Source organism: Platalea leucorodia (genome assembly GCF_965183815.1).
Source record: "Platalea leucorodia genome assembly, chromosome: 20".
NCBI classification, from domain to species: domain Eukaryota; kingdom Metazoa; phylum Chordata; class Aves; order Pelecaniformes; family Threskiornithidae; genus Platalea; species Platalea leucorodia.
Window position 1 is genome coordinate 7,992,842 of NC_138842.1, and position 25,523 is coordinate 8,018,364.

At 63.7% G+C, this 25,523-nt stretch overlaps 3 protein-coding genes across 9 annotated transcripts in view; 2 read left to right on the forward strand and 1 right to left on the reverse strand.

Moving 5' to 3' along the window:
* SIK3 (SIK family kinase 3) overlaps positions 1–20,219 on the forward strand; it is an 85,261-nt gene extending 65,042 nt beyond the window's left edge. For 5 of the 7 annotated variants that reach the window (XM_082330866.1, XM_082330867.1, XM_082330863.1 and 2 more), the window contains 14 exons: positions 207–360; positions 841–996; positions 1,565–1,635; positions 5,336–5,479; positions 8,584–8,734; positions 9,503–9,628; positions 9,918–10,003; positions 10,699–10,808; positions 11,322–11,679; positions 12,017–12,894; positions 16,635–16,798; positions 17,541–17,673; positions 17,908–18,075; positions 18,422–20,219. In XM_082330866.1, the coding sequence (XP_082186992.1) occupies positions 207–360; positions 841–996; positions 1,565–1,635; positions 5,336–5,479; positions 8,584–8,734; positions 9,503–9,628; positions 9,918–10,003; positions 10,699–10,808; positions 11,322–11,679; positions 12,017–12,894; positions 16,635–16,798; positions 17,541–17,673; positions 17,908–18,065 (2,689 nt within the window). In that variant the 3' untranslated portion in view covers positions 18,066–18,075; positions 18,422–20,219. The remainder of the gene's footprint in view (positions 1–206; positions 361–840; positions 997–1,564; positions 1,636–5,335; positions 5,480–8,583; positions 8,735–9,502; positions 9,629–9,917; positions 10,004–10,698; positions 10,809–11,321; positions 11,680–12,016; positions 12,895–16,634; positions 16,799–17,540; positions 17,674–17,907; positions 18,076–18,421) is intronic. The other 2 variants (XM_082330868.1, XM_082330865.1) reach the window with 1 other exon arrangement.
* A 943-nt stretch (positions 20,220–21,162) lies between these two features.
* On the forward strand, positions 21,163–22,815 carry APOA1 (apolipoprotein A1). Its single transcript, XM_082330879.1, has 4 exons — positions 21,163–21,233; positions 21,413–21,468; positions 21,734–21,887; positions 21,966–22,815. Exons 2-4 carry the CDS (start codon positions 21,426–21,428, stop codon positions 22,561–22,563), a joined length of 795 nt encoding a protein of 264 aa, XP_082187005.1. The 5' UTR covers positions 21,163–21,233; positions 21,413–21,425; the 3' UTR covers positions 22,564–22,815.
* A 654-nt stretch (positions 22,816–23,469) lies between these two features.
* On the reverse strand, positions 23,470–25,088 carry APOC3 (apolipoprotein C3; the record flags this gene model as incomplete). Its single annotated transcript, XM_082330540.1, has 4 exons — positions 23,470–23,566; positions 23,670–23,796; positions 23,919–24,023; positions 25,082–25,088. The coding sequence occupies 4 exons, from the start codon at positions 25,086–25,088 to the stop codon at positions 23,470–23,472; spliced, it is 336 nt and encodes a 111-aa protein (XP_082186666.1).
* Between the last annotated feature and the right edge of the window lie 435 nt (positions 25,089–25,523).

Sequence of the window (25,523 nt, forward strand, 5' to 3'; positions counted from 1 at the left end):
TTAACGCAAAGAGCTACTTCTGGCAAATCTCAACTTGGAGGGGAAAAAAGGACAAAGGGAAGCCGAAGAGTGGCTTGGCTACTCTCTGTGACCGTTTTCCAGAGCGATAAGAAGCCTTTTGTGAAGGGAAGCTGAGCCCACTGGGCCCGTGGGTGGTTCTCTTCGCGTCACTGCTAATTCACCTGTCTGTAAATGTGCTTGCGCAGGACGGAGGTCATGGAAGATCTGCAGAAGCTCCTGCCCGGCTTCCCCCGTGTCGCTCCGCAGGCTCCGTTCCTGCAGGTCACCCCGAACGTGAACTTCATGCACAACGTGCTGCCTAGGCAGAACCTGCAGCCCACGGGCCAGCTGGAGTACAAGGTACCGACCGACGCACGTGCTCCCGCTGCGGCCTGTGCCCCCAGCACGTGGGGGGTGTTTGTGCTCGCGCTTGCTCCATTTGCCAGTTCCTCGGACTCCATAAGCTTCAGGATTTACCCTCTTGCTCCCTCTTTAGCTATGATTCCAGTTGGTTACTTAAAAAGCTAAAGATCGAAAGAACGCTGCAATGCGAAATGAATTACTGGGCTGGGGAGAAATAGGACGGCGCTGCCTGGCTGGGGAGCTGCAGGCTGCAGCCTGCCTGGCAACTGCAGCAGAGCGCGGGGAAACGGAGAGTTAAACGCTGCTCTCCCGCTGACGCCGCCTCTCGCTGCCCCGAGATGTTGGTGATTAATCCCTCATCTCTCCTGGAGCCCAGGAGGCTCGTCCTCGCTCGTGCCACCGTCCGCCTTTGTGCCTTAGTGCTCGGGTAGCGGAAGGATCAGCACGGGGTTGATAACTGCTCTCCGTGCTTCCCAGGAGCAGTCCCTGCTGCAGCCCCCCACGCTGCAGCTGCTGAACGGCATGGGCCCTCTGGGGCGGAGGGCATCCGACGGCGGCGCTAACATCCAGTTACACGCGCAGCAGCTGCTGAAACGTCCTCGAGGTCCCTCTCCGCTCGTCACCATGACGCCAGTAAGTAGCAAAAGGAGAGAAGAGAGTTGGTGGCGTGCTTATAAATACCTTCTCCCGCAGGCAGAGGTGGCTGCCTCCAGGTCACGGCAGACAGTAGCACTCGGGAAGCGCTGCAGGGTGCGTGCCCGCTCACTTCCAAAGGTTCACCCCCTCCGGAGCGGCAGGGCGCTCTGTCCCCGTGTGGGAGAGCTGCTGTCCTCTCCTGTAGCTAGCAGCTGAGACCGTGTTCCTCTTTGGCTTGACAGAGCGTTTCTGAATCTTTTTTATGGTTGCTTTTCTTCTCCTTTGCTGCTCTAACAGAGAAAACTGAAGCGTCCGTCTCGGGCGTCAGTGTGCATTCTTCCTTGAGGCATTTGCGTCACTGAATTTTCCTGCTAGCCCCAAAAGCCGCGGCAGCCCGGTACGGGCAGTCCTGTCTGGGGAAGGAGCGTCGGAAGGGGCCCTCGGTGCCGCGGAGGAGCTGGCATATGTCCTTGTGAAGGCCTGGTTGGGGCGGTCAGGCGTCCGCCGCGGGGATGGGGCCACGCTGGCTGCCTCCTGGAACCCGCGGCTTCTCTTCTCTCCGCAGGCTGTCCCCGCTGTCACCCCCGTGGATGAGGAGAGCTCCGACGGGGAGCCGGATCAGGAGGCCGTGCAGAGGTAACCCCCAGTCCGTTAACGTTTGCCCTTATTACCCTCAAAGAGGTTCACCCCGTGGTGTTCCACAGCTGAGTTCAGACACGAGCAACCTCATCGCAGGCAGCAGTGTCGATTACAGCGAAGGCTCAACATTTCTCTTGTTCTTGTGGGTGTTGATTACTGTAGGGAATTACTCCTCTGACACTACTAGGTGCTTCCAAAGCCGGATTCCCCCTGAAATGGTTAGCTATTTGAGCAGTAAGCTCTCCAGAAACTCTGAAACCGCTCAGTTCCTTTGCTTAGTGTGCGCCAGCATGCAACCCACACTAACCTGCAAAATGAGCGCTAAGTGATTCACCCCTCCCTGCTGAGCGACGGGGGCAGGAAGATCTCACCCGTGGCCTTGGGTGTCGATGCAGCTTTTGTATCAAGACGTGCAGTAAACATCCAACTCTGATGCCTTAGAGTGAGCTTGCTGGAAATACGGGTACCGCTAGCTTCTAATTTTAGCAGTAGGCCTTAGAATAGTCTGCTCCAGTAAGGAAAGGGTTATTAGATATCAGGCTGGAAACTTCTGTTCTCTTTGTCTGCTCCAAACACGTACTGGGAAGCGGGTAGAACATGCTCGTACTTTCTCGATCCGTGAAAACACTAACCGTGTCCTTGCTAACATTTTCTTAGTAGCTTTTGCATAGTTTCTTCTCTGCTAACCAGCTGGTGCACTCCATGTGGTGGGTGTGGTTGCGGAGCGCTCCTGCTTCTTACCTCACACTTGGAAAGTTTTCCGGACCCCCCCCAGTTTGTGCGGGCCACCGCCTCAAGCAAGGTAGCGTTTCCGCAGGGGCTGCGCTTGGGAGGAGGATTCAGCCTGGGGGTTGGTGGCAGGCAGAGAAGCGCTGGGGCGGGTGGAGGTCGTGCTCCAGAGCCTTTGCTCCTTCTCCTTTCCGCGCTCCAGAGGGAAGGGGGGATTCGAACGGTGGGTGTGCGCAGCGACAGGCTGCGCGGTGCGCGCTGAGGCTCCTCTTGCCTGCCTGAGCTTAGAAGAAAGTCAAAGCTGGTGCATGTGAAAGAACTCACCTCCAGCCCTGCCTTAGCCGGCTCAGCCCTTCAGCAGAGCACATCTTGTGTTTGCTGCGTAGCCTTGTACTCGAGTTCTTCACCGCCCTCATCTCTGCTTGCTCTCACGGTATTTTCCAGCTTCAGGAGCTGCTGTTCATCCCCCGAGCCACGGTACTGGGGAGGTCGCTGCTCCTGACCTGCCCCAGCTGCGGGGGAGCACGGTGAAAGAAGTGAGGCCAAGTGGTGGTACGGGGCAGGCGAAGAGCGCGTGCCTCCGGGCGCTGAGGGCTGCGTCCAGCCCCCGTCGGGCTGCCGTACCCCGACTGCGTGCTGTCCTCCCTAGCAGGGCTCGGCAACACGGGCCGTACACAGCTGGGCTGCCCGGATAGCTAGGAAGAGCTGTAACTTCGGGCCCGTGATGCCCACTGACACCACCTCAGATGGCAGACAGTCTGGCTGGCTGCGCAAATCAGATAAATCCGATTCCTGGCAAGGGGAGGCCTGGACGTCTTACCCGGGCAGGTTTTCACCTCTCCTGCTCTAAAACCTAAGGTTTCAGCTGAGTCTCTAAGTTAAAGCATTAGCTCAGCCGGAATCAGTTTGAAACCCACATGCAGTATTTTGTAGGTTGCAAGCCACCGAAACGTTGAGATCCCGCTGAAGGGCAGGTCTCCTTGGGCCCACGGCCGCTTTGCCGCTCTCGACGGTGCTGCCCTTGGGCCCTTCGCCCTACGTGTTGTTCTTCCACCAGATGGCCCAGAAAAAGCCCCGTCCAGGTTGTGCGTTAACTGGCTCTCCCCCCCCGATGTTGCAACGTGTCAGTAGTCATCAGAGGAGAAGGGTAAATAGCGTTAACATCAGGGACAGATGCAAATATTTAGCTTCTCCGAACACTCTGTATGCAGCCACCAGTGAGCAGCTTTTGCCCTCCTTAATCTGACCTTGAAAACAGAGGATGGTCTTTTCGCCGTTCCAGGGAACAGTCCCATCTCCTTTGAGCTTTGGGAGACTTTCTTCCCCCCGAAACGCCGTTATAGCTCACGATTGGATTGTTCCCTGGAGGTCGGAAATAAAACGATCTTAGCAAACCAAAGCCGTAAAGCTCTTTGGGAAACTCTCCCCGTCTGCATCAAATGGTTCTTAAACAGCTAATGGCACAGACTTTGGCAAGTTACCACAACGCTAAGCGCTCTTCGTTCTGTTAACTTGCTGTCTTCTGCTTAAGTGGCTTCGGTAGCTGGCAGAGAGAGGCTGGGCTTGGAGAAGGCAACAACTTCATGGCTTGCTGCTCTCCTGCGCTTCAGCCGTTGAAGCTGCAGGGAGCCTTAGCAGGGGAGAAGAGCGGAGTTCCCCGTTAGTAGCCCTGGTGGCGCTGGCCAAGCGACCTTTGTCACGGTCACCGCAGCTGCCTCGCCGCTGCTGCTTCGCGCGAGTAGAAATAGCTGAGTTCGTACGCGGGCGTTCCTCCCACCGGGCCGTGAGCGGGTGAAGCGCTAGCCCCCCGCGCGGCACAGGCGGGGGCGTCCCGGGCAGGCGCTCGGTTCCTTATCTCTTCTGGCTCCGCGCCCCCCGCTGCTCTGAGCGTCGCCGGAGCCAGTAACTCGCGGGTCAGGGCAGCGGCTGCCGGAGCTGCGCGGCCCTTCGGCACGCCCTCGCCAAAGCGGAGGCTCCTGGCTTTGCCCTGCGCGCTCCCCCACCCAGGCTTCAGAGTAAGGCTTGCCAAAGAAGCGACGTCTCTTCGTTCCAGTGCAGAGGCCGCTTTAGTTTACGCTGCTGCCCCCAGGCTCTGTTTAAGAGGCAAACCCAGCCTTAGCGCTGGGGCCGCGGCTCCGCAGGAAGGGACCCTCTCGCCGCTCGGTTTCCCTCGCCGGCTGCGCCCCGCGCGTCGCCGGCCGCTTTCCCGCTCCCCGGAGAGCGGAGCAGGGACTAGATGGACTAGCAGGGACTAGATGGCGCAGTCGGACCGGGCTGGGCAGCAGCCCTTCCTCAGCCGAGCGCCCTTTCTCCTGCTCCTTGGGCGGCCGGAGGCTCTACGCACCCGTAACCTCCGCTGGGGTGGCCCTCCTGCGCCCTTCCCCTGCTGTGACAAGCTGGCCGCTGCCCGCAGCCGGGCCCGGGGCGTCCCAGGGTCGGTCTGAAGCGCGAAGGGCATCCTGCGAGGCTGCAGCGGAGCAGCGGCTCTGCTCGGCGCCCCTTCTCTGGCCGGCTCTTGCTAGGCTTGTCTGTGGCCCCTCTCTTGGCTGCGTGCATGCAGCAGGCTTCCCCGTGGCTCGGTGGGGCCTCGGGAGAGGGAGGCAGACCTGCTGGAGCGGAGCGAATCCACGGCGAGGGCAGGGAGTCGCCTGGGTATTCCCAAAGGGATATACCAGCATCCCCCTTGAGCTGAAACGCGGCTTTCCTGCCGGGAAGAGCAAACGGCTGCCCTTTCCTTCTGAGGCTGGCAGCAGCACGCAAGCAGCCGAAACCACACGTGTCCCCTAAGCACTGAAGAGCCGGCGATGTGACGGGCGCGGGCAGCGTGTCCGTGGCGTGCTTCTCCCCGGTTGCTTCTGAGCACTGCGGCAAGCGTTCTTCCTTCCCGTTTACTCTGGATTATCTAACGCTCCCTGTTTTTGGAGTACTCCCATCAGTCTCTTATAAAATGTGCTCCTGCTTGTTGCAGATACTTGGCAAATAGGTCAAAAAGGCACACTCTGGCAATGACCAACCCTACAGCTGAAATCCCTCCAGACTTGCAGAGGCAGCTAGGACAGCAGTCCTTCCGACCCCGGGCTTGGGCTCCACACCTGGTACCCGATCAGCACCGGTGAGTAATGGCACCGGCCGTTCGGGCAGCTTTGCGCCAGGGAACCCGCTCAGACGTCGTCTGGAACGGAGCTCTGAGGACATCCCGCTTGGCAGGGAGGGGTGAGGAGGAGGAGCGAGCGCAGAGAGCAGACCCCCAGCGCAGAGGGCGCCTGACCGCGCTGGCGACGCCGGAGCGCCGCGCTGGCGCCGGCTCCGTGCCTGCGGATGCAAGCAAGGCAGGGGCAGGAATCGGCTGGCTCTTCCCCTCCAGGCCCCTCTGATTTGGGCTGGGGCTGATGCGCCAGAGTGGCTGCCGTCACCTAAGGGCTGGGAATAAGCCCTTCATTTTGGAGGAAAGCCTTTCTCTGTTGTAAGGGCAGGCGTCAAGCTAGCGGTAGAGAGCAGATTTTCTACAGCGCATTTTTGGAGGCAGATGCAGGCAAAAGCCTGCACCAGGAGTCATCAACGCCAGAGCTTAAAAAGCTCACTGTTCTGCACCAGAGTTGTGTGTTTTGACTGCAAAGTCTCTTTGCAAAGCTCCTCGAGAGTCATGGTATTTCTGATCTGAACCCCCGATGGGAATGATGCGGGGAAAGGAGGCTGGGGCGGGGAGAAAGAAATCACGGCGTCTGGGAAAGAGGGGAGCCCCTGCAGACGGGGTCCGAGCGCGCTCAGGAGGCGTGGGTGGGCCGCTCCTGACGGAGAGGGGTGGCAGCAGCGGCCTTGCCACGGCGGCAAACCCGAGGCGCTGATGCCGCAGAGGGGGCTTCAAAACCGGCGCTCCGAACCGCTCGGCGCCGAGCGCAAACCGGCGGCGAACGGCGGCGTTTGCTGCCTGTCGGTCTCGGCTGCTGAGAAGGCAGTCGCCTGCCGGGCCGGATTGGTGCTCGTGTTCGGTCTGCCGGCCGGCTCCCGCTGGCAGGCTTGACGGAGCACTTTTTATTGTAGCCAGCTACCTGCTGAGCCGAGCACTGATGTAATCAGCAGAGACAGGTGAACTCTGAGCAGACTGAGCCAGTGCTAGTGCCACGCTGGAAGTCCGGAAAGCCGAGATAAGCACCTCCGTACCCTGGAGTTACTCCTTCACAGGGAGCCGGGGGGATGGGAAGAGCGGGAGGGGAAAGATTTCTAGGGTCACAGCTTGATAGGAAGAGGAGTGCAGCTTGCAAAACAAGAATGTGCTGTGTCCTGCTTTAAGGATTGCTTCAAATCGTAAAGGTAAGCTGGGTCCCTCACGCACTGCAGGGATTGATTTTTTTACCGGAGTGTTAAAACACACTTACCCTGTAAACGTGCCTCTGCCTCTTGGCTTTGGAGTCCCGAGGCTGCGGCATCACCAACAGGGTGGCGTCTGCCCGTTCCACCCTCGGCGCGGTAACGCGCTGCGAGCCCGCCTCGCGTTTTACCTGCGAAATCACGGAAACTTCACCTGACCACGGCCTGAACAGATCGCCCCGTGTCGTGTCCAAGACACGTACGGCACAGAAACCGTTAGCGGTCCTGTGTCGTCACGTAAATAGACCTCAGTTACTGAACGGCAGGTGGGTTTTGTTTTAGCGCTTAAGGTATTTTAAGCCACCTTCTCAAGTAGCACCCGGCTTTGGCCACGATAACTTAGTATCTGGAGGCAGAATTGAAGGACGACAATTGTACGAGGCGGTACGGCTGCTCTGCCTTGGCCGCGCGGGTGTGGGAGCCTCAGCGTAGTTTCATCTCTAGCTTCTGCTTTCCGCCAAAGCAACAGGAGATGAAATGGGTCAGGATAGTGGAGGGGATGGCATCAAGAGGCAGGGGCACAGCGCTCTCCTTGGGAGGCGGCTGTGCGTCATCCATAGAAACTGAAACGCATCCTGCTGAGGCAGACCAAGCGACAGGAACCAAGCCCAGCGTGCTGGAAACGGTCCAGCGCCAGTCGCCTTCTGATAACGGGAGCCTCTCCAGGAGAAATAGTTTCACTTCTTGGAAGAGGCTTCGGTAAACAGCCACGCTCAGAGCAGCCACGGCAGTAACGTGCCTGCGGTAACGCGGTTCAGGACCGTGCCAGCGCGCAGCCCGACGGGCTCCTGGGGGGTTTGGTGCCCGGACGTCAGCGGCGCTGTGAAGGCCACATCTCCGTGACCTCCTCGCAGCCAGAGGCCGCGGTTGGCGCCTGTATTAAGCGTTGCTCGCTGGGTGTTACAGGTCGCGTTTGCACAGAAACCGTCGGGGCAGGCAGAGAAAGCCGGTTCTGTTTGGTGTAAGGCGCACTGTGGCGCGGGCACGGAAAGTTAGCCTTGCTATTGATAACGCGGGTCGCGCCTAACGGCAAGGCAGGAGCTTAGCGCTTGACTTTGATAAGGGGGAGCCCCAACTTCGGGAGAAGACAGCTCCTGAAAAAAAATCTGGCTCCCTCTGATGGTGAAGAAGAAACCTCATTGTGAAGGGAGAGCGCTTGTGGCTCCTCGGGCACAGTTGCCTCGGAACTGGCTACGTCTGCTTTTCACATGTGCCCGTTCTGATCGCCCGGTGCCGGGCGTCCGGGCGACTGGGAGACGCTGGGTGTGAAGTGACGCCTTGGTTAACGCGTTAGGAAGGTTTCCCCTACCGTGCAGAGCCAGGTTCCCACCCGCTTTTTGGTTCAGTGCCTCTCTGAGCGTGGATGCCAGCCCCCTTCCTCCTCGGGGGCCGCAGGACACGGCAGGCTCCTTCCCCCACGTGCCCCTCCTGTTTCCCGCAGGCATCAGATGTAGGCAGGGGCCCCGGGGAGCCGGAAGGCTCGGGAGGTGGCTACTGAAGAGGAGAATTTACATTTTTAGGGTGCTGAATGGTTTCTGTAAAGCTTTTCCATCTGAGGGATAGGCGCATCCGTATGGATGGACAATGAGTCGCTGCCCATCTGGAAGCTGGGTTGTGGCCGAGGCGTCTCCAGGCTTAAAACGCATTTATCTGCCCAGGCGCCGAGGACACTGGGTGGTCCTGTTTCCCGTTCACGGTGATGATGGCACTTTATTTCTTGATCTAAAACATGATCTATTCTGGGTGAGCGGGCAGGTAGCATTTGGCGTGGCCGGCGTAAATGAAATGTCTCTGTACCGGACTTTGGTTTTCAGCTGGCGTCGCTAACCCGCTTCCCCATGTGTTCAGTTCTATTTACAAGGACTCAAATACTCTGCACCTCCCCACCGAACGCTTCTCCCCGGTTCGGCGCTTCTCTGATGGTGCTGCCAGCATCCAGGCTTTCAAAGCCCACCTGGAGAAGATGGGCAATAACAGTAGCATCAAACAGCTTCAGCAGGTAAAGGGGGCGGGGGGGCCTCGAAAGAGCCTCTGCAAGGGCTTTTTATTGTCTCGGCCTCGCTGCGTCAGGAAGCAAAAGGTGAAATCTTTGCCGCTGATGGCTGTGGACGCGCAGCGGCTTTCCAGCCGAGGAGCTCTGTCTGCCTGCAGCAGCCCTGCCGAGTGTCCTCTAAACGTACGTGCTGTTCGCCTGCGAGCTGGCAGCGCCGGGGGCTTGCACCCCGCTCTTTCTGGGGAGCAAACCACGGGCTGTGCCCGCGCCTGGGCTGTTCTGCCCGCCCTCGCGGGTCCCGCCGGCGCTGTCAGACTGCGGCCGCTGCTCTCCCGCGTTCCCGCGGCCGCTCCAGGGTGGCCCGGGAAAGGGGCAGCTCCCGCCGCCGGAGCTTGGAGCGCATCCTCTGCTGTTCCCTGCTCGTCTTATCGATGGCTCGAGTGGGATTTGGCCCCAGGCCAGGACTTTCACCTTGCAACGCGGCAGAAACACGAGGTGCTCTTTTCACCTCGCAGTTGTCATTACTAGAGCTTTGTGCTTGCGTTTTTAAGGGAACGCCGTGGCACCGGCGTGGCGTCACGTGCATCCGTTCCTTTTCTCTTGTCTGAGGCTTGAGCTAGTCGTGTTATTACGCACCCGATTCTGGCAGATGAAAAGGCTTAGGCTTTCTTTCCTGGCTTTTTCAGAGGGGTAGGCCGCAGAGAGCGCCTTTTTGCGCAGCGAGCGTGCTGTGCGCCAAAAGGTCGCTCAGAGGGTGTGTCGGATTCATTGCAGGAGTGCGAGCAGCTGCAGAAGATGTACGGTGGGCACATGGACGAGAGGACGCTGGAGAAGACCCAGCAGCAGCACATGTTGTACCAGCAGGAGCAGCACCATCAGATTCTTCATCAGCAGATTCAGGTACCGCAGCCCGAGCCAGGCCTGCCGGAGTCTCAGCTGTGTTTTCCTGCACTGCTGCAGATGCAGCTACTGAGCGGGTCCCGGTGGGACGGAGGGGGGCAGATTGCTCGGCTTGCTGTAACGAGGAGCAAGCCTGAAGGACTGCAGCGGGGATGTTCGCACGTGACGGCCAGAGCTGCGGTCAGGGAATCTGGACGGGTCCTGCTTCACCAGTAGCGTTTCCTAAATTTGCTAGTTGAGACCTTACTGATTGCAAACACTTCTTGTTCTCTTCCGGTGCCTGGTTCAGGACTGTATCCGGCCACCCCAGCCATCTCCACCCTTGCAAGCTCCGTGTGAAAACCAGCCAGCTCTGCTCACTCACCAGCTTCAGAGGTAAAGAAATGGCTTTCGCGAAGCTCTGGGGAACGGGCTTTACTCCTACTCGAGCCCAGGGACGAGCTAATGCACTTAGAGGCCAGGGCCGAGTTGGAAGCGCATAGAGTTAGCGTGGCGTAGCCAGCTCCCAGGTGAACGCGCCCGGTCCTTTTAGCTGGATTCTGTCTGAAGGACTTTTCGAAGCAGAGAAACACGATTCAAAGGCGCCCATCTCCTTTGAACAGATGACTGACAGTTCTGCCTCGTGACCGGCTTGAAAACGCGTTGCCTTCAGTAGCCGGTTTTCTCGTGCTTTCTGCTCAGAGCTGCTGCTGGACGTCTCACGCCTTTTCAGGCTTTGGGCTAGGGAGCCGTCCTTGGCTCCGGCAGCCCGGCTTGTAGGTGAGGCAGGCAGAATTACGGGAAAGGAGAAGAGAAGGTTTCTCACCGGCCGCGGTGAGCCAGGAGGCGAGCCTGCGGGGCCCTCGTCCCCGGGCTTCTGTTGTAGCCACCGGCTTCTGCTCGCTGCCTGTGTGGCCTAGGCAAGGCGGGTGGCTGTCAGAAAGGAGGCGAGCTGTAAAGAGCTTGGCATCCCAAACGAGGGCGTTTATTGGAAAGGCGAGAAGCGCAGCATTTGGCGTCAGCTCTCGCAGTTGAAAAGGCATCGCAATGAGGAGCAGGCGTGACGAAAAGGTGCTTGTTTCCCTGCGTAGGTTACGGATTCAGCCATCCAGCCCGCCCCCGAACCACCCTAATAACCATCTCTTCAGGCAACCGAACAGCAGCCCGCCTCCTGTGAGCAGCAGCGTGCTCCAGCCCCACGGTAAGCGCCGACAGCTCGCCGAGCCGCCTGCGCTCCGCCGGGCGGGCCGCGGGCAGAACCCCACGGTCCCGTCAGACCGCGGGGGAAAACGGCGTCTGGGGGCGCCGGGGGCTTCGGTTCCCCCCGCGGCCTCGTCCTTGCGCCGCTTGCTGCTGATGCAAAAGACTCTCCGTCTGGCAGCAAGGGCTGGTGTTATCGCGAGCTTGCGGGGAGCTGCCAGCTGGAATGTGCTGTTGGGTTTCTTGTCATAAGATCCTTCCTTATCGCTCCCGGGCATGGGGAGGAAGGGCCGATATCCTCGGCTGTATGCAAATCGCTGTCAGCTCCGCGTCGTTTCTCTTTCTGCGCGAGGGGACCTTTGCCCGCTGGCGCGGCGTGACGGAGCGGTCGGGAGCCGCGCTCCTCGCCGCCCACGGACACGTGCTGGGACTCCCAGCACGGCCCAGCAGAGCCAGCAGCTCCTGAGCCTTCCCGCGGGCCGGCGCGGGTGCTGAGGGTCTTTGTTCCTTGTAGGTGCCGCCTCCCAGTCCCAGTTCCAAGGGCTGCCGTCCCACAACACAATCTTCCCGCAGTCCGGTAACTGTTCCCCTCCCCCAAACATGGGGCTGACGTGCCTGGGCCTGCAGCAGCAGTCGCAGCCTCAGCAGGTCACGATCCAAGTGCAGGAGCCCGGCGACATGGTCAGCAACAGCCTCCTGCAAGGGGCCTCTGTGGGCGGGCAGGGCATGTCCTCCCACGCCCGGGGCATGCCCATCAGCCCCGGCGCCAGCCAGATCCAGATGCAGCACCGCGCTAACCTGATGGCCTCCCTCACCTACGGCCACAGGCAGCTGTCCAAGCAGCTCAGCGCCGACAGCGCCGAGTCGCACAGGTAAGGCCGCCGGCCGCCTCTGCGCCGCTTGCCCCAGCTGGGAGCAGGGAGGAAGGAGCGGGGGCGGACGGCTCGGGCCCAGACGCGGTTTCCTCGCCGGCCCGGGGCTGCGCTGCACCGGTTTCGGGGAGCGAGCCGCCTCCCTGCCCCTGGGCACGGGGCCTGAGCCAGGTCGGGGCTCTGGCAGTCCGCAGGGCTGCCGTATCCCCTGGCTTAGGGAGCCCCTCCTGCCCCGAAGCAGCTCCGTCTGCCTCCCGACCGGTGACGGCAGCCCGGCGTGCCGAGCCGAGCCGGAGCCGCTGCAGCGCGCTCACTCGCTCTTTTCTGTTCTTTGCAGTCTGAACGTGAACAGGTATCCCCCCGCCAACTACGACCAGGTGCACTTACACCCCCACCTGTTCCCAGAGCAGCCCCGCGTTTCCCCCAGCAGCTACAGCCCGTCGGGAGGAGTCGGGTTTCCTCCAGCTCAGCAAGCTCTGAAAGTCCCGCAGCTTGACCAGTATCCCAGTTTCCCTCAAAATGCACATCAGCAACAGCAGCACTACACCGCATCGGCACTACAGCAAGCACTGTTGTCCCCCACGCCTCCCGACTACAGCCGACACCAGCAGGTACCGCACATCCTCCAGGGACTGCTTTCTCCCCGGCACTCGCTCACGGGGCACACGGACATGCGGCTGCCCCAGGCAGAATTTGCACAGCTCATCAAACGGCGGCAGCAGCAGCAGCAGCAGCAGCAAGAATTTCAAGAGTTGTTCAGGCATATGAGTCAAGGGGATGCTGGGAACATGGGCGCCAGCGTGGGCCAGAACCTCTCGGAGCGCCAGTCGCTGTCTTTGCCTTATCAGAGCGCTGACACGTACCACCCGCAGAACAGCCCCCAGCACCTCTTAAAAATCAGGGCGCAAGAATGTATCCAGCAGGTGCCCGCGTCAGTGCCGCCGCACGGATACGTGCACCAGCCGGCCCTGTTCCATTCGGAGAGCATGGAGGAGGACTGCGCATGCGAGGGCGCCAGGGACAGCTTTCCAGACAGTAAGAGTTCAAACACATTGACCAAAGGTTGCCACGAGACCCCTCTGCTTGTAAATGCAGGAGGGCACGGGGACCCAGAATCTTTGCTAGGAACTGCTAATCACGCGCAGGAGCTGGGGACGCATCAGTACAGGCATCAGCCCGCTGCTGGATTCAGTAGGAATAAGGTGCCCAGCAGAGGTAAGGCTTCCCGCCGCTCGCGGAGACGAAGCGCCTGCCGCGCTGGCTGCGTGCCGCTCGCCCTCCTGCTGGAGGACGCCCCCTCTGCCCGGCGCGGCGAGGGTTTCGTGACATAGCTCGCATAGCACGGAATTACCTAGATTCTTGTCGGCTTTTGCGGCCTTAAGTAAATGGCAGGCAGAGTCTCTCTCATAAACAGCGTTAAATAAGAAGGGAACCCGACCGGCTGATTCTCTTTGGAATTTGACCTACTTTGCCAGCAGGTAAAGACCGGGGCCCGGAATGCTGCCATCTTTTCAGGCCTCCTCTGTGCTGTTGACGTACTTACTCTTCTTGATGTCCCCCATCCCGCCTGAACGACGGGCTAGAAACAGTTAAGGTGCTAGCATGCCCCCAGCCGCAGCGGCGGTGCCCTCCTTCCCTTAAGAACAGACCCTCGAGTCCCGGCATTGCCAAAGCTTCCCCGAACGCGCGCGCTAAGAGCGGCGGCAAGCGGCTCGCGGCTTGGGGAAGCGGCAGCAAGGCTCTAGCCCTGCTTGAACTAGAAGGGCTTGATTCTGAAGAAAGGGAGCTTAAGCTTGCCAGTAGCGTCCCAAGACCTTTCCTGCTAGTTGGAAGCAGTCGCGCCTTTGCTCCTCGGCGGCTGCGCTGGCAGCGGTGCGCTGCAAGAGAAATTCCTGCCTGAGCTGTAATTGCAGGCCCTCTCTGTATGCAAAGCGCAGCCCTAGCCCCTTGCTGAGAGGGCTTTGAGGAGAGCCTTTCCAGGCTGAGCTGGGAGGATCAGTATTCGCCGCAGGACCGAGTTGTGCTGGTCTGAAGCCATCAGCTTGCCCTTGGCACGGAGGACCCTGTTGCGGGGGAGCAGCGTCCAGGGCAGAGGAGGCACGGCTTTGTTTGGGGACACAGCGCGAGTTTGTTGGGAAAGCGCTGGGTTGGAACAGGCCGGCTCGCGGGGCGGCGCGGGCATGCCGAGCCCGGGCCCCCCAGCGCGCGGGCGGGGGGCAGGGACGAGGCACGGCTTTCCCCAAGTCGTCTCAAAGTTTGGATTACCGATGTGTTTGCTCTTGGACCTCGGTTTCCCCGCGGTGCCCGAAGCACGAAAGGGGAGAATCGCCCCAGGTTAAGCGGAGGTTGGAAGCTCCGGCGGTGCGTTTCGCACCGAATGGCGAGTTTCCGTCTTTGTACCGTAGACCGTTAGGTGAGCACCGAGACTTAACCAAGTCAGAAGCTAAATTTCTGCCCCCGTACCGATGGTGCTAGAACCGGTTACACAAGGGAGAAGGACTTTAGACTACAAGACTTTGTAAATGAGTAAAAGCAAGTAAATGTTTACAAATAGTATTGTGCAAGCCCTTCTGCCAGGGCTGTTTGGAGGGCTCACGTAGTAAACTATGTCCTGAGATGCAACCGCTCGCGCCGCTTTCCTCCGGGCTTCAATAACCCACTTGGAATCAGGCCTGCGCTGCTTCGGTTCCAGGCAGGGCCGACGTCTCAGCTGCCTAGGTACCCCTACCTACAACGAAATCCTGCAGAACCTCGGCGTACGCGCCACGAGCGCGCCGGCGCTTCGCTCGCACGTAGCGCGGCTCCGGCGTTCCCAAGCGCGCCGCGCGGTGACCGGGGAGGCTCGGCCCGGCCGAGCGTGGCTCCTCTCCCCGAGCGCTGGTGCTGACGGCTGGGCCTTTCTCAGCCACATCCCTGGGTTTTCCCATTATTTTCCCCACCCCGCGATACGAGGCCACGGCTTCTCTCGAGGCGGAGGTATCTTCTCTTCCGCCCCAGCTCACCGAGGGCGTTTTCCCTAGAGCTGGGGCGTAACTTTGCAGTGGCTTGGGAGCCTTTGTGCCTCCCAAGGGAGCGCGTTGACCCTGATCGAAAAGCCCCGGCTCCTCTCTTGAGCATCTGCCGGAGATGGCAGCCGGAGACCGTGAGAGGGTCAACCAAATCTCTGTTTGGGATGTGACTAAGCCGCCTTTGGAGGGCTCTGCTCCAGTTTTGCTCCGGCCTAGCCGTCGCAGGGCTGGGAATGCTGCCCATGGGAAACCTGCCTCGCCTGGGCGCTGAAGGAGCTGAGCTGGCGGCGCTGGCCGTGCCCGCGGTGCCAGCGTCACATGCCGCGCCGACACAAAGGCCGGCTGGCGCAGGAGCCCCGTCCCCTGTGGATGTGGGGATGAAAAGCTTTCCTGCTGCCGGAGCAGGGCTGGGGCGAGGAGAGGAGCGTGAATTCAGGCCGTCCCGCCCCCGCGGCCCGAGCCGCATCCCCAGAGGTGCTGCACTGGCGACGGGAAGCGTGGGCTTGTGTTTTGGGTCAGGGCCGTTCCGGGCCGGGGGGACTCGCCCCGCCGTGCCTGGTCACCTGCGGCGCAGGGGCTGGTGCCGGGGGCTCGCTGCTTCTGCGCCGCGGCTGTTTGTGGAGCTGGAGGAGCAGGCTGCCGGCCCAAACAACTGTTCCCACAGCTGGAGCGGCGTCCCGAGCAGCGTGTGGGTGGCACGGCTCCGCCAACATCTGTTACCTCATGTTTTCCTTCTCGCTTTTCCGGGAAAGCTGACTGGTAACCGCACGTAACCCCGCGGTTGTGCAAAAGAAGGGGGAGGCCGGCCGCATCGCCGGCTGCCCGGGAACGGGGTTCCTGCAGGCCTGCCGTGCCTCTGAGGGAGGGAGGGCGTCGGGAGCGGCGTGCTAGCCGTGCTCCGTGCCCGGGAGCGGCGCGGAGAGCTCAGGTGGCAGACCGTGCCTGGGATGGGGTCTCGCTCGGAGCGGGTAACCGCACAGGCGGGTCTCTTTGGGGAGCATCTTTCTGGCGTCCCGCAGCTGCGGTCCCAGCCAGGAGGTGCGGTGCCCCGGCGCAGCGGGAGATTGCTTCCCGCTGGCCGGAGCCCCGGGAAAGCCGACAGCTCTGGCTTTCTACCTGCAGCGGAGTCGTTTCAGGGCAGCTCCCTAGCGCTCCTGGCCGCGCCCGCCTGTTTGTGCTCCGCAGGACCGGGCGCTGAGCGCGACTTGTTTACGTGCGTCGGACCCAGGGATAGGCTTCTCCATACCTCAGGACTTTATTCAAAACATTGTGTACTTGATGACGAGGGGTTCTGCTTGATAGGAATGTAGCCTTTACCCTCGGTCATAAGAGCTTGCGGTGCAGATGGACTTTGCCAGGCAGAACACTCATGCGCTCCTGCAGCCAGATTGTAGGAGGGCAGGGAGAAGTCATCTGATAAAAGCGAACATCCCGGCCAACTCTTCCAGCAAGATTATGTTGCTTACAATCGCCAAGGGGCCCCGCTAGAACATCCCGTGTTGGAGGCTGGGGGGACGCTGCTCCCTCCGCTCTTGTGTAACGGTGCGGGCAGCGCGGGGAGGAGGGCGAGCGCGGGCCCGAGGGGAAGGCGGCCGTGCCGGGAGGCAGTCGGCAAGGGTCTGGGTCCTGTCCTGTGGCGCCCCTGCCCCTCCGATTTTAGGCCGCTTTTGTAGAGCTGATGGGAGGCCGCTGGCATTGAGATCTTCTGGGGTCTCGGTGCCGGAGGGAGGAGCCTGCCCGAGTGCCATCTGGGGGGGCCCCGGCGCTACGCCGCCTCAACAAGAGCGGCCGGGGGTCCCTTGCCGCCCGGCCGGCAGCGCGCTGGTCCGCCAGCCGCGAGCGCTTCTTGGCGCCCTCGCGTCTCAGACCCGCGGTTTCGCGGCGGCGCCGAGAGCTGCGGGTTCCTCGCGCTAATCTGTCGTTTTTCTGTCTTGTCTGGTTTTCAAGAGTCCATCGTAGGGAACTGCATGGACAGGAGTTCCCCCGGCCAAGCGATGCAGGTGCCTGACCACAACGGACTGGGCTACCCTGTGCGACCCGCCTCCAGCGAGCACCCGCGGCCCAGGACCCTGCAGAGACATCACACCATTCAGAACAGCGATGATGCCTACGTAGGTCTGCAGAAGCCTGCGCCTGGCAGTGCAGAGCTTCCGCGGTGCGCGTGGGTTACCAACGAGGTGTCGTAGGCGAGGCAGCGCCGCGGGGCTGCTGGGAACGGAAAGCCGTGGGGACGCTGCAGTTAGCACGTCCTGCGTGCTTCACGCCGCCGACGTTTCGGCCGAGACCAATATGGAAGCGCTCCTCCTCCGCTCGTGGTTTGCCCCAGGGCTGGCTGCCGGAGCCGTGGCATCTCTTCTTTTTCCCCCGAGGTCCTTCCGATGAAGCAGTCTGGGCTGCCCCAGGCCCGGCTCTGGCCGCGGCGGGCTCTGCAGGCGCACCAGGCCCAGCTTTCGGGTTTGCAGTGCTGCTAAACGAGCGGGCCGTGGCCGCCCAGACCTTGACCGCCAGCAGGGAGCGGCTGCTCCCCTTCCCCTGCGTTTGGGCCGCTGGGAGCTGTCCTGCCCAAATCCTGATGCGCTCTGTGCTGCAGCTCCCTTCTGCTCGCAAGGAGAAGGGCTCTCCCCTAGTCAGTTCGGCGTAGGCCTGGAAGGGACTCGCACTGCCCAGTCCGTTCTTGCGTTGAGGGGGGATCGGCTGCGCCTAAGCTGCACCTGACGCACAGTTTTTACTCGTACTTAGCCACCTCGCTGAAGGGCTTGCGGAAGCTCCCCGGGCAGCCCCTCGGAGAGCTGGGGGAGCAGCAGGGTGCCTCGTCCCCAGCCCCCTTTGACTCCTGTCTTGCTGTCTCCGCAGGTGCAGCTAGATAACTTGCCTGGAATGAGTTTAATGGCAGGAAAAGCACTAAGCTCTGCTCGGATGTCCGATGCCGTCCTCAGCCAGTCGTCGCTGATGGCCAGTCAGCAGCTGCGCGACAGGGAGAGCGAGGGTAAGGACCGGGCCGAGCGGCGGAGACGTGGCACGGAGGGCGTGGGGTGCTGGTCAGGAGCCGAGAGGACCGGCTTGCGGTCTGCCGGCAGAGCCGCCTCTCCTCCCGGGGAGCGGCGGGCGCGGGGCAGCTCCCCCTTCGGCCACGGCAGCCTGCCGGCCTGATCCCCGCGCTGGAGCTGCGACCCCTTAGCGCTCCCTGGGCGGACCCTGATGTTGCTCTTTGGCCTTACAGAATGCGGGGAGAGTTTGGAAGGTCAAGAGCATCCCAACCTCGGTGATGGCAGCCAGCACCTAAACACCTCCTGTTACCCGTCGACATGTATTACAGACGTCCTACTGAGCTACAAGCACCCGGAGGTGCCCTTTGGGATGGAGCAGGCAGGGGTGTAACCAGGAGGGAGTGAGTATTCAAGCGTCCTCCTCTTCCCGGCTGCGCGCCGAGGGCTGCCTCGACGGCCGACCCCGAGGCCCGTTGGCCTGACTTTCCTGCGCGCCTCCTTCCTGGTCCCCTTGCTCCGAGGGGAGAGGCCGGGGGAGAGGCCGTCGACCGCGAGCTCCCGCGCTGGCGCCTGGCTGCCGCCCGCCCCGTTCCCTCCCGGCCTTTGCGGCTCTCCCCGAGCCCCGTTGCTCGGCCGGGCTCCCTGCCGGGGCGCAGCTTGCGGGTCCGGGCTGGGAAGGCGGCGGCGGAGGCAGAATTGCCGTTCTCCGCTGTCTCCTAACGTCTCCGCTTCTTCTCTCTCTTGCAGGTTTTACGTACAGCTTTGAAACGAAAAGGTCCATTTTAAACCAACAGTATCTAGCAGCATTGCGCCAAATTGCCGTAGTATTTCTGACTAACTGGAATACCATGGCCCCTTTCCTCATAATCAGTTCATCCAGTGTGTTGTTCCTTTGGTTTCTTTAATTTTCGCCATGTTTGCCTGTAACTCCAGCTACCACGGAAATAACCGGAGAACCTGAGTCCTAGGCGTCGGCAGAGGATTCACGGAGCCTGAGCACTGAGTCTGGTTTGGAGGGCTTTGCTGGCCGGGGCCAGGCGGGCCCCGGGGGCCGCTCCGGCCCTCGGCCCGGCCGGCGGCTGGGACGGACGCCTCCCCGGAGCCCGCCCCGGCGGGGACGCGGAGCGGGGTCCCCGGCCCCCCGCCGCCGCGCTGTCCTTCCGCTCTCGAACCCTTTGCGCCGGGGAGGGGCCCGGCGCGGCCCGCGCCCGGCGGCGCTGGCGGGGGGCGAGGACGGTGCCAGCCCGCCGCGCCGCCGGCGGGGAGCACCCACCCCTGGTGCAATACGCTTCTTGTCTCATCTCTGTCTGCTTTTGTTCCTTCTCTCCGTGTCAGTGCGCTGAAAGGATCCCCTCCTCCCCCCAACCTCTCCTTCGCAAATCCGCAAACGACCGGGGTTTGTTGGTTTTTTCCTGGCTTAACGTAGGGAAGACAGATTTTCCTCTTTGTTTCCTTAGCTTCTCTTCCTGATCGCGTAGGAATTGTTTTTTGGTAAATGTTGTTTTATTATTATTGTTATTAATAAAAGGCAAAAGGAATTTCTGTTTGAGAGAAATTTTTAACTAGATTCTGTTCTATATGAATTGTGACTTGCACCTTTTGTTCAAAGTATTTTATTTCTTTTAATGACATTGTACTTGTGACTGGTTTTCTCTCTCGTGCCAGTGGCGACAGTGGTATTCTCCTTTAGACAGTTCGGACGCGCATCGATCTCTTCTTTGTCCTTCTCGCCATCCTTTCCGTGGCGGATAGAGCGTGACGCCCCCCAGCCGGGGCTCGGGAGCACTCGGGGTCACCGTTGCCTTCGGGACTTTACACGCGACAGCTCAAATCCTTCTTATTGACACTTTTCTGGAACGTTTTTTACGAAAGGAAGAGCCGCCCCAGCCCTCCGGAATTTGCACAGAAGGAAGTGTGAAACCAGCACGGCAGAGGGGACTTTGCTGCCCGCACCCAGGCCTCTTCCCGGCCTCCCCTTCTCCCCCGCCCCGGGAACGTAACGCTAAGCGGCTCCGCGATCCCCGAAAGCAGAGAGGAGAGAAACCGCGGCCGCCGAGCGGCACCGGCCGGGCCGGCGCTCCCGCCGCCCTCCCGGTGCCCCGCGCCTCTGCCGGGCGCCGCCACCCGCTCGCGCGTCCTCGCCCGGCGGCGGGGGGCCCCGAAAGCCTTTCGCTCTGTACCTTCGGTCTGTTTTCCTTTTGTTTACATGACACTGTATTTCTGGGAGAGTCGACGGCCACCCTACAGCAAGCATCCGAAACAGCAGGGACTCGCTTAACCGTGCCATTTCGCAGTATCACACTTTTTTTTATCATTGCTTTGTATTGTAGTAATCAATACGCGCAGTATATGTTGAATGTATATTAATATACTTTGCTATTATTTCTGTTTTTTGGAAATGTCAGAAGTATTTTTTTCTTCCTCATTTATGTTGGACTAAAAAAGTTTCAGTAAACCTTCAGTCCATTTTTTTGTGGGTCACTTGCAACTAGTCAATTAGTTGGACAGTGGGATCATGACAAATAAAACCATGATGACGATCTTCCCCGGGCTCCTGTTTGCCTTGTTGCTCAACGCCCGCTGCGGAGGCGGAACAGCCTCCGCGCCCGCGGCGGCCGGGGCCGAGAGCTCGAGGCGCGGCCGCGCTCGCTCCCGGCCGGCTCCCCAGCCCCCGTGTCCTCCATCCGTCCCCGGGGCTGTCGCCATCTCCGCCCGCTTCCACAGGGCTTCCCGAGGCCCCCGGCAGCGGCAGAGGGATGCAGGGAGCGTTGCTCTTCCGAAGCATCCCGCAGCTCCCCCCGGCATCGACCGGCTCCCCCGCGGCGCTGCCCGGGGGACGGGCGCCCTTGCTCCCTGTCCCCTCTGGCCAGGCGGCTCCCCCCGGGCTCAGCCCCGCGCGCTCGGCTCCTGCTGGTGCCCGGGCCGGTGGCAGTGGGACGGGGCAGCCCCCGGGTTTGGGGATCCGGGGTGGCCGTGCCGGGGTGCTGCGGCCAGGCTGGTGTCCGCTCCGGCTGCGCCTTTGCTTTGCTGCCCAGGGAGGGCACGGCTCCCCAGCCCTCCGCGTCGGGGGGAAGCGGGTGATGTGAGCAGCGTGGCTCTCACCGGCCCGGGGAAGGACGGGGCAGAGCCCCACAGCGGTGGCGAGCGGAGGACCGGGGGGTCTGGGTACGGCTGGCCAAATCCCTGCGGGTATAAGCCTTGTCCCCGGGCTGCCGGCCAAGCCCAGGGGGCTGCCGAGAGGCCCCGGCGAGGCCGCAGCGGCGAGCAGGAATCTGGGTCACCGGGAGCGTAAACAGGCTCCTTGGCCAGCGAGCCGCGTCCCGCGGGGAGCTCCTGTTTGCTCGCCGCCCCTGCCAAGCCGGCGCTCCTCGGTGCTGGCCCACGCGCGCGATCCTTGAACTCTACACGCCACATCGCCCGCGCCGGGGAGCGATTTCTTGGGCTGCAGCGCTGGCTTATCTCCGGCGGGAACTGCCCCCTCCTGCATAAATAGCGGCGGCGGGGAAGCGGCCGGCTCAGACGGGACGACCGGCAGCACGGCAGCGGCAGGAGAGAGCTGGTAAGAGCCCGGGCTGCTCGAGGGGCTCCCGTGGTGCCGCGGGGGCCAGAGTCCTGCCGCTCCTGGCTTCGCCCACGGCGCCGGCGGGGGCCCCTCGTGCCGGGATGGGGGGCTCGGCTCCCGCTGGGGCTGGCTGTGCCCGGGGCTCCCTGCACCCAACTCTCTTGCTCTGTCCCCAGGTTCGGCGCGAAGATGAGAGCCGTGGTGGTGGCCCTCGCCCTGCTCTGCCTGACGGGTAGGTCCCAACGCGGCCGGGGCCGGGGCCGGGGCAGCTGCGGACCCCCGCGGGACGGGGCCGGAGGGGGCAGCCGAGCCCGAGGCGAGCGCTGCTGAAGCGCCCGGCTGCCAAAGCGCTTCGCGAGCCAGGCTGCAGCCAAGCGGCTCCCCGCTCCCCTCCCGAGCCGGGCGGGTCCCCGGGGCGGCGACGAGCAGGGCTGGCGCCGTCCCCGCCGCGGTCCCGCCGGGCGGTCTGTCCTGAGCGCGCCGGGCTCTCCCCGCAGGCACCCAGGCCCGCTACTTCTGGCAGCACGATGAACCCCAGGCGCCCCTGGATCGCCTCAAGGACATGGTGGAAGTGTACCTGGAGACAGTGAAGGCCGGCGGCAAGGATGCCATCACCCAGTTCGAGTCCTCCGCCGTGGGCAAACAGCTGGAGTAAGTGGGGGACAGCGTGGCGGGGGGCCGGCGGGGGTCCCCCGGGCGCCGTGCGTGACCTCCCTCCGTTCCCCGCAGCCTGAAGCTGGCCGACAGCCTGGATGCGCTGGGCGCAGCCGCCGCCAAGCTGCGGGAGGACATGGCCCCTTACTACAAGGAGGTGCGGGAGATGTGGCTGAAGGACACGGAGGCCCTGCGCCAGGAGCTGACCAAGGACCTGGAGGAGGTGAAGGAGAAGATCCGGCCCTTCCTGGACCAGTTCTCCGCCAAGTGGACGGAGGAGCTGGAGCAGTACCGCCAGCGCCTGGCGCCCGTGGCCCAGGAGCTGAAGGAGCTCACCAAGCAGAAGGTGGAGCTGATGCAGGAGAAGCTGACCCCGGTGGCCGAGGAGGCGCGGGACCGCCTGCGCGGGCACGTGGAGGAGCTGCGCAAGAGCCTGGCGCCCTACAACGAGGAGCTGCGGCAGAAGCTGAGCCAGAAGCTGGAGGAGATCCGGGAGAAGGGCATCCCCCAGGCCGCCGAGTACCAGGCCAAGGTGGTGGAGCACCTCAGCAACATGCGCGAGAGGGTGACGCCCCTGGTGCAGGAACTCAAGGAGCGCCTCACCCCCTACGCCGAGAGCCTCAAGACCCGCTTCATCGCCCTCCTGGACGACTTGCAGAAGAGCGTGGCCTGAGCCGCCGGCCGGCGCGGCCAGGGACTGACCCCGGCCCCGCTCCCGCAGCCGCCCTGGGGCCGCTCCCTGCCCTGCCTGGGGTGCTTCCCCCCGGGGGGGCTCTGGGGACGGGCCGCGGGGGCCCCGGGCCAGGCCAGCCCCGGGGCATCCGCCCCGGGGACCCCCCTCCTCCCCTCCCGCCGCCTCCCCTCCCCGAACTGGCGTCGCTCTCAGCTTTGCCTTCCTTTTGTCAAATAAACACGACTTAAGTTATTGGAGCTCGCTCAGTCTTTGCAGTGGATGCTGGCGGGGGCAGCCCGCCCGCGGTGCTGGGGACGAGGGATGCTCGGGGCCGGGGGCAGCCGCTGGAGTGGGGGCGCGGGGAGCTGGCAGGGCGGGCGCCCGGGGCTCCCCCAGCACCGAGCCCAGCTCTGCCAGGGCCGCAGCCGGGCTCGGCCCCGCGGGAGGCTCTCCCCGCACGCCGGGCTCTGCCGGGGCGGCGGAGCCCGGCAGGGGCTGGTTTTAGTGGCGGACTTGGCAGCGCTGGGTTGGCAGGGGGACTCGATGATCTTACAGGTCTTTTCCAACCTAAACCCTTCTGGGATTCTAAGCTGGGTCCCCCCAGCTTGCGGGAGCGGCACCCGGCTCCCGCTGCCCCGGGCACGCGTGCGCGGGGCGGTGGCGCGCGGTGCTCGCCCCGGCACGGCCATGTGCGGCCCCGGTGCTGGCGGGAGGGAGCAGCGGCCCGGCGCGGGCGTCCGTCCCGGCCCTTCCTCGCCCCGCGGTGCGCACTCCTCCTCACCGCCCCCCCCAGTGACACCGCCACAGCCGTCTGCTTCAGCGCCGCTTTATTGCAAGACCCGCGACAGTGGGTGGAGGGCCGGGGGGACCCCAGCCCCGCTGGCCCCCGGCCGGCCCCCGGCGGGGCTACGCGGCCGGCGTCTGCTTCCAGAGTTCCGCCAGCTGCTCCTTCAGCCAGGCCAGCCGCTGCTTCACCAGGTCGGCGTTGTCCGTCAGCCACTGCCTGCGAGGAGAGGGGGCTCAGAGCGGGGCGCCGGCCGGGCTCCCCCGCGGGCGGCAGGGCGGCGGGGCCGGCTGCCCGGGCTGGCGGGGGGACGCGGGGGCACCTGGCCTGCTGAGCCGCCTCCGACTCCTGCACCATGCTGAAGGCGGTCTTGGCCGCGGCCGTGGCTTTCTGGGCGTACTCCTGCACCTTCCGCACCAGCGCCTCCGGCTCTTCAGGCGTGTCGGCCCCTGCGAGCACAAGCCTCGTGGGAGCGGGGGGACGGGGCCACGGGGCTGTGCCCCCCCCCATGCACCCCGGCACCCCGAGCCCCGTCCCCCTCCTCCTGCCGCAGCCCTCGCCCGCCCCTTACTTGCTCCCGCCGCCAGGACGGCCACGCAGACCAGCGCGAGCAGGAGCGACGCCTTCATGGCTGGGGAGAGAGCAGAGCGCGTGGTGCGGGCTGGCGTGCGGGGTCCTGCACGCCCGCGGGGGTCCCGACCCCGTCCCCGTCCCCTTCCCGGCACGACCCTTGCCGGGGGCTTCCCCGCTCACCTGCGCCGGGCTCTGCTCCGCGGGGGCAGCCCGGGCTCCCACTTTATACCCTCCCCACCGGCGCCCCCGGGGGTGTTTGTGCAAAGGTCAGGGGCGGTGGGGCTGGCCGGAGAGGGGCCGCGTCTGCAGAGACCGTTCCCGCTGCCAGGTTCGCTGCCGAGGGGCCTGCCTCCCGGCCAGCAGTTGGGAAATCCCCCGGGGACCGAGGCTCTGCACGCGTCTGCGTGCGCGCACACGCGTGTGCGCAGGCCCACGCACGCTGGCGTGCGTGCGGCCAGCCCGGTGCCCGCTGTCGGGCGCACCGTGGCGAGGGCAGCCCTGGGGACAGGCCTGCGGCTGGCGTGGGCGCACCCAGCACAAGGGTGACATCCAGCGGCACCGGCCCCGGGCACGATGCCACCGGGCTGGCCCTGCCCGGGGGCACCCTGCGGCCGCCTCGCCTGGGGCGGCCGCCAGCCAGGAGGGCGTAGGTGGGCGGCGTGTGCCCGGGCTGCGCCCTCGGCCGTGGGGCACCGAGACGGCTCTTTGGACCTTGGCGTCGCCGGCGCCTGGCTGATCCCTGCCCCCGCCAGCCGTGCCCTTCGCCCCAGCCGTGACACATCACCGCCGGGCTCCAGCCCAGGTCGGGTCCGGCGGGGAGCGGGTGGGCTGAGCCAGGGGCTGCATGCCCGGGGCGTGTGCCGCCAGCCCCATGCCCAGGGACACACGCTGCTCCCAGCTCTGGTCGAGGGCACGCTGACACCGCAGGGGTGCAACACCCTGCAGCTGCGGGGGCCCGGCCGTTCCCTGCGGCAGGCCTTCCCCAGGAGCCGGCGCTCGGAGGGAGCGATGCTATCCCGCATGTGCGCAGTCCCTCGTGCCCCCGTGCGTCCGTCACAGCGTCCCCCTGAGCCCGGGTCCTGTCCCGCTGCGCATCCCCGGCACGGCACAGCGGGCAGCAGGGCTGAGGGGTCCCCGCAGCCTCCCCGTGCCCTGCCACACCGCGCATCCCGGGCACTGCGCCGCCGGCACCGGCGGGGCCGTCGCTGCGTCCCACGGAGGTGTGGAGCCGGGGGCTGCCCCCCGCGGCGCGCTGCCCCCTCGGGCCCGGGGTCCCTGTTCCCAGGAGGGGCTCAGCCACGGGGTGCCCTTGCGTACCCCCACGCCCTCTCCGCCCTGGCCCCGGGCACCCCGCCGGGAGCTGGCAGGGCTGCAGGTGATGTCAGGGCTGCGCGCACGTCAGGCGCTTCCACGTCGCGACCTTGCTAAAGTCCAAGCCCGGGGCCTGTGTCACAGGCCTGCGTGGAAGGCGCCGAGGGCGCTCAGGCTGCATAAATAGCGGCCGGGTGCTCGCCGGCACAGCAGGTACCCGCACCCGGCAGCAGCGCAGGTGAGCGGCTGCGGTGGGGAGGTGGGGAGAGCCGGTGGCGGAGGGGAGGTGGCG